The sequence below is a fragment of the Bison bison genome, unplaced genomic scaffold (assembly GCF_000754665.1).
Source record: "Bison bison bison isolate TAMUID 2011002044 unplaced genomic scaffold, Bison_UMD1.0 scf7180017864053, whole genome shotgun sequence".
Lineage (NCBI taxonomy): Eukaryota > Metazoa > Chordata > Mammalia > Artiodactyla > Bovidae > Bison > Bison bison.
This window is the reverse complement of record NW_011494625.1, coordinates 1,997,326-2,004,012: the sequence shown is the minus strand read 5'-3', so window position 1 is coordinate 2,004,012 and position 6,687 is coordinate 1,997,326. Positions and strand designations below refer to the sequence as shown.

General features: G+C 58.1%; 1 protein-coding gene across 1 annotated transcript in view; it reads right to left on the bottom strand.

The window, feature by feature from the left end:
- RREB1 (ras responsive element binding protein 1) overlaps positions 1-6,687 on the bottom strand; it is a 113,427-nt gene that overhangs the window by 16,382 nt on the left and 90,358 nt on the right. Inside the window, exon 13 of the mRNA XM_010835882.1 lies at positions 5,206-6,675. Coding sequence (XP_010834184.1) covers positions 5,206-6,675 — 1,470 coding nt within the window. The remainder of the gene's footprint in view (positions 1-5,205; positions 6,676-6,687) is intronic.

Below are 6,687 nucleotides of genomic sequence, written 5' to 3'. Positions count from 1 at the left end.
AGACACAGCAGGCAGCCAGCCAGTGCTGCTCCCTAGACCTGCCGATGGGGGCTGGCCTTCCATTTCGATCCCCACGCGCATCACCAGGCCCCAGAGCCGGTGAAGGCACACAAGCCCACACGCGGGTAATGGACAACATGGGCCTGGCGCCGAGATTCCCAGGACGGGAAGGGCTCGCACTGCCTGAATCCACACAGCCCAAGTTTGAGCATCAGCTGTAGCCAAAGAAAGGGACGTCCATTCTCCTCTGAGAGATGGTTCCAGACTGCTGGTAGAGGTTTTTAAATACAGATGTCTAGAACCATCAAAGACAGTGCAATTAGAAGGACGGGTAAGTGGAATCAGAAACCAGTCATGTGCAGGGCTTCCCTGGGGGTTTGGCGGTAAAGAATCCGCCTGCCAGTGCAGGAGACCGGGGTTCGATCTCTGGTCCGGGAAGGTCCCACACACATGCTGAGCAATTAGGTCCTAGGGCCACAACCACTGAGCCTGTGCTCTGGAGTCCAGGAGCCACACCTCCCGAGCCCAGACACCTTGATCCTGCGCTCTGCAACCAGAGAAGCCAGCACAGTAAGAAGCCAGTGCCTCATGACCGGAGAGCAGCCCCACGCGCTGCGACTAGAGAAAAGCTCGTGCACAGCAACAAAGACCCAGCACAGCTGCAAATTTTAAAAACAGTTACTCTAGGGAGCTCCACGTGGGCCTGAGAGGATGAACTGGAGAACCCGTGCTTCGCAAACCTTGCAGATGTTTTGTGCTAAATTTATAAAAATTCCCATGTTAAAAAAAAAAGTCATGGCTTTTTGTGTGAAGACGAGTTGTCAAGTATTTTAATGTTTTCTTTGTGTGTGTGTGTGCCCTTCAAATTACTTCTTTTCACTAAATGTCAAACCTAATGTTTAATAATTATTTAGGCTCTGTTGTAAGGAAGAAGAAAATATTTTCCCTTTAACATTTCATTCTCCAAAAGCAACAATCACAGTCTCCCTGAGTCAGGCCAGTGTGAAAACACGAGAAACAGGCCTGAGAAGAAAACAAGTCAGAAGCTGTGACTGTGAGCTGTAATCTGGTTCTTGATTTCACACAGAGCGGCTGGCTTCTTGCTTCTCCCTACTATACGAGGTACCCTACGATCTCCACACTGGTAAACGCTTCACTTTTACAGCCGGTTTCAAGAGCCAGGCGGATATCTCATGATGAGGAAGATTCATGCTAAGGTTAAGTTTAGAAACCAACTCAATGACCTGGAAGTACTGTATCCAATTAGGAAGATTCCCAAAGTGACAACCAACGGGAGTCTTTAAAAGTCCCCCTTTCACTGCGTAAGTCACACATTTTTAAATAGCAGCGTGCCCTCCAGACGCACGGACAGAGGAAAACAAAAACCCTTCTAGTATTTTATTGTCACAGTCTTCAGAAAAGCCTTGCTGACTGGTGATCCGTGTCGAAGGTATCTGATGATTTTACCCATTTGGTAACAGCCACAGAAGACTGCGTTAGCAGGGCTGTTTCTAAGCGCACCTGTGACCACAGGCACCAAAGACCTTTGACACCAAATGCACCTTTGCACCAAAGACCTATGACACCCTGCGACTCACACTCGCGGTGTCGGAACAGGCAAGAAACGAGAGAAATTTTACAAGAGGCACATGGCGCTGTCTGGCAGGCAGGGCAGGAGGGAATCAAGGGTGAACGCCCAGAGTAAGTGTGATGACCTGGCTTCACCCCCTCAGCCAGCTCTCCATCGCCCTACTGCCCCCGGGTCTCTTTCTTTCAGGATTGGGCAGAGACAACGCAGGGCTGGCCAGGAAGACGCTCCCAGACCTGCTGCCTAAGAAGGTGAAAAGCAGTCAAACCCCAGCGAGGTTGGGAGCGCTCTCCACACAGAGGTGTGCATCCCACTGGGAGCGCGCTCCAAACTGAGGCGTGGATCCCACTGGGAGGGTGCTCCACAGAGGCATGCATCCCACTGGGAGCACTCTCCACAGACGTGTGCATCCCACTGGGAGCATTCTCCACAGAGGCGTGCATCCCACTGGGAGCACGCTCCACAGAGGCATGCATCCCACTGGGAGCACGCTCCACAGAGGTGTGCATCCCACTGGGAGCGCGCTCCAAACTGAGGCGTGGATCCCACTGGGAACACTCTCCACAGGTGTGCATCCCACTGGGAGCACTCACCACAGAAGCGTGCATCCCGCTAAGAGCACTCTCCACAGAGGTGTGCATCCCACTGGGAGTGCGCTCCACACTGAGGCGTGCATCCCACTGGGAGCCCGCTCCACACTGAGGCGTGCATCCCACTGGGAACACTCTCCACAGGTGTGCATCCCACTGGGAGCACTCACCACAGAAGCGTGCATCCCGCTAAGAGCACTCTCCACAGAGGTGTGCATCCCACTGGGAGTGCGCTCCACACTGAGGCGTGCATCCCACTGGGAGCCCGCTCCACACTGAGGCGTGCATCCCACTGGGAACACTCTCCACAGGTGTGCATCCCACTGGGAGCACTCTGGGAGCACTCACCACAGAGGCGTGCATCCCGCTGGGAGCGCGCTCCACAGAGGCGTGCATCCCGCTGGGAGCGCGCTCCACAGAGGCCTGCATCCCGCTGGGAGCGTGCTCCACACTGAGGCGTGCAGCCCACAGATTCCAGCCCCAACGCAGTATCTGTGAACAGAGAGTGGGAAAGGTAGGTGGGATCCAGGCTGGAAGAAACATCAGTGAGACCAACCACGAGGAAGCGGGCGAGGCCAGGGACTAGGACCGGCAGAGCTGGAGGCACCTCAGCCCTCACAGGGTCCCGACGCTCCATTTCAGCAGGAGGAAGTTGGGTGGGGCTGAAATGAACCATTTTCTGGCACTGTCTTTTCTACCTGTAGCCTGAAAACACACGGGATGCGCACGAGGGGAAAAGGCGGAAACCAGAGAGCCATCTTCTGAAGAGGCGGACTGGTCAGGCCGAGAAGGAAGGAACCAGGGCGGCTCCCCTCAACTAGATGCCTCGGGCCAGCAGAGGAGCGGAAGGAGGAAGCAGCTGTGAGTGGAGACCACGCCAGGTCACGAAGTGCGCCAGCCATGCCAGCTTCCTCCTGAGACACGGTTCCTAGAACCCGAGTCACGCAGAGAGGGCTGCGACCACACGCCCCTTGCCTGAGCAACAGTGAACCCCCAGCTGGACACTCAGCCTCTGGGTTGCTTAATGCTGCCTGTTTAGGTGGCGGGATGGCCTGCAGACATGTCTGGGAGGTCCTGCAGAGATGATGGAATTCCCTGTCCCTGCTGCTGAACACTCTCTAAAATCACTAGGCAGCTTGATGCAGAGATTGCCTCTGGAAGCCGAGGCTGTGAAACAGCAGAGTAGGGTAACTGAGCCCCCGGGGCGCCGGCCTCTGTCCAGGCCAAAGTGTGTGGCTAACACCATCCTGTCAGCAGCTCGGGGTCCGCAGCCATGCTGCACCTTGTCTCAAACCACCTCCCCATCCTATGCCTTGGGGATGGGTCAGGACACGCACGCACCCCCCACATGCTCAGACAGGGCCGGGGCGGCGGCAGGGGACCCAGCCAGGCTCCCAACCCAGGACCACCACTGAACGCCTGCAGGCAAATCACTCAACCCGCCCTGGGCCTCGGTCTCCTCCGGGCAAGATGGGGACAGCATGGCCCTCGTGGCCTGTCACCAAGACCAGCTCTGGACAGCTGCTCCGCCCTCCAGAGACAAGGCCTGCGATGCCCACGGCAGCAACACAGGGCAGACAGACAGGGACAGAGCCCTCAGGGGCGCGGTGACTGAGCAGGGAAAACAAGGTCCTGCCTGCCCCCACCTGCCCCGTCTCCCACTCCCCTCTCCCCTGCTCCGTGCCCACGCCTCCAAATCATAAACCAAGAGGACGCTTGGGCACTTGAAGGGAACTTCTGCCAGATGCCTACAGAGACTTGGCACAAGTCTGGAGAGGAAGTACCGGCCGCACGGTCCTCTCAGGGAGACTGTGGGTTTGCCGGGAAGAGAACAGAACGTCCGAGAGTCGGGGGGACCTGCTGGGCCCGGGGCGCTGGGGGAGGAGTGAGTGGGCAGGCAGCGCCAGCTCCTCAGACCCGACCAGCTGGCTGCTGAGAAGTCGGAAGAGGAGTGTTCACTTCTCAGAGACCCTGCAGATGACAGGCGGGCACAACCCCAACAGGGCGGCAAGAGAGACTGCCGTGGGGGGTGCCTTCTAAGAAACACTTTCCTCCTGAAGCCCCCCAGGGCCCCCGTCACCCGCAACGGCTCTGCCACCCCCTCCCCATGTCCCCCTTCAGCCTACCCCAAACAGTGCATGGGAGATGCATACACTAAAAACCATCTGTTGCTTATTTGAAATCCAAGACTTAACTGGGGTCCAGTGTTTTATCTGGCAATCTTGTACCGTACAACTCTTTTGTTCTGTTTCAGGTCCGATCACTTTATATTTGGGTGGTCATCTCCAAAAGGTTAAGAATCTCACCCAAACTACCCTTAGTTCAAAGACATAAATCCTGTTTGAATCCTCAGTGACTCAGAATTAAGATGGAAGTTGCATGGTCACTTGACCATTAACTACCTGGAGTCAAATTACTTAAAATGTGTTTCTTATCTTAAACTTTTCTTTATAATATATGAAAACATTTGAAAAATACTCTGGGGCTATCTGTTTGACAACTTAAACCTGTTACTTAGAAGAATACATTCGCATGTTTCTCTGGAACAATCCACCTTAGTACAAGTAAAAAAATTTTTTAATTCTAAAACTAGTCTGACACTAATGATCATGATAACCAGGAGAAGGTGTCATGGCCTCATTGAACTGAAAAGTGGCTGCACAATCTGCAATATTTCCCTTTAGAATACACAGCAGTCAAAAGAACATCACAGAATGTTTGCAGTTTTAAAAGCTGCCTTGAGGATGGGATGCAAAATCTTCTGTCAAAGTCCCCGCTCCCTTAGGTGCCTCCTCCCAACCAAGGGATGAGATGGCCCAGGACCACCGCACCTGAAAACACCCCACCACCTCCCTTTTCCAGATGCCCTTGGGGGCCCAGACGACGGAGACAGGCCATTCTGGTTACAGACTCTTGGGCCATCAGGCAAGCCCCCCAACTCCTGGGACTGAAGAGGAGGACAAGCTGGGAATCGGGGTGGGGAGGAGGGCCGCCGTGGCTCCCATTCCTCGCCGCCCGCTCTCTTACCAGTGTGCGTGAGCATGTGCCTCTGCAGGGAGCTGGCCCAGGGGAAGACCCGCGAGCAGTGCGGGCAATTGATCTTCTGCAGGCAGTTGGCGTATGAGTTGCGCTTCGCCCTCAGCAGCCTGTCCTCGGGTGGGCTGCCCTGCTCCTCGTCGCTGGGCCCGTTGTGGTCTGCGGGGGCTGTGGCCACCTCGTCCTGGGCGTCGTCCTCCGCGCTCTGCAGGAATGGGCTGAACTTGTTGGTGTCCGTGGTGGCCAGCATCTTCTCGATACTGGCGAACTCCCCGCTGGAGTCCAGGTCCACCCCGCCGCTGCTGCGCGCCCGGCTCCGCGCCCCCCTCTTCCGGCCCCTCTTCTTCGACAAGCCGGCTGGTCCCTGCTCGGTGGGCGAGGCTGCCTCTGGGCTGTTGGCGGAGGGGGGTGAGTCACTGGATTCTTTCGGGCTGGTGATGTCGGTGGTGGCTTTGGGGAGGGCACCCCCGATGCCATCTGAGGCCGCGGCAGTACCACTGGTTCCTCCCGGCCCCGGGTCGGCCACCTTGGTCTTCAGCAAGGTGGGGGCCGAGGACACAGATGAGATGATCTGGGCGATGGAGGCCAGTGGGGGCAACTCGTCTGTCACGGGGGGCTTTGGCAAGAGCAGGGGGGGCTTGGGGCGCAGCGGCCGCAGCAAGGCCGGGCTGCCGAGGGTTGAGCTGCCCAAGAGCGGAGAGCTGTTGACTAGGGCTGAGGAATAGAGGGGCACGGCGAGTTGAACGGGGCCCTGCAGGGGCAGCGCTGCGGCTTCCAGAGGGCTGGCCGCCGAGGATGCCGCGGCAGGGACCCCCGGCTTCTCCAGGGGCCCGCTGGCGCCCAAGGTCGCTGGCAGCGTGGGGCAGGCTGGTGGGCCTGGGGAGGCCTGCTCGCTGCTCCCAGGTTCCTGCTCAGGCTTCTTGGCCTCCCCGGGAGCAGCCGAGTCCTTGTCTCCTCTCCGGAAGTTCTTGGGGATAGACAGGTCGATGGGCTCCATGGAGCAATCGTAGGGAGCGGAGGGGCTCAGGAAGGCAGCTGCGTTCTCCTGCTTCACTTGGATCAGGGCCAGGCCCTTCTGGGAGAAGTCCAGGGGCTCGTTGAAGTCAGTGGCGAGGTTATTGGCGGGCTCCACTTTGACGGCAACGTGCGCGGGCAGAGGCTGGGCGGGGCCCGCGGGAAGAAAGCCGTTCTGGGGCTCCAAGAAGGCGGCCAGGGGCTTGCGCTCGCCCTCGTCGGTGCGGCCCGGGGCCTCGGCGGGGGTGTTGGCGGGGCCCAGGCCGTCGGCCGCCAGGACGTAGCTCTCGATGTCGCGCTCGGGCACGTGCAGGTGCTGCTTGAGCACGTGGTGGATGCAGTTGCGCTTGGCCGAGAAGGCAGCGCTGCACTCCTTGCACTCGAAGGGCTTGCGGGGCTTGGGGCAGCCGCCCAGGCCGCGGCCGCAGTGCGCGCGCATGTGGGCGCGGGGCGCCCGGT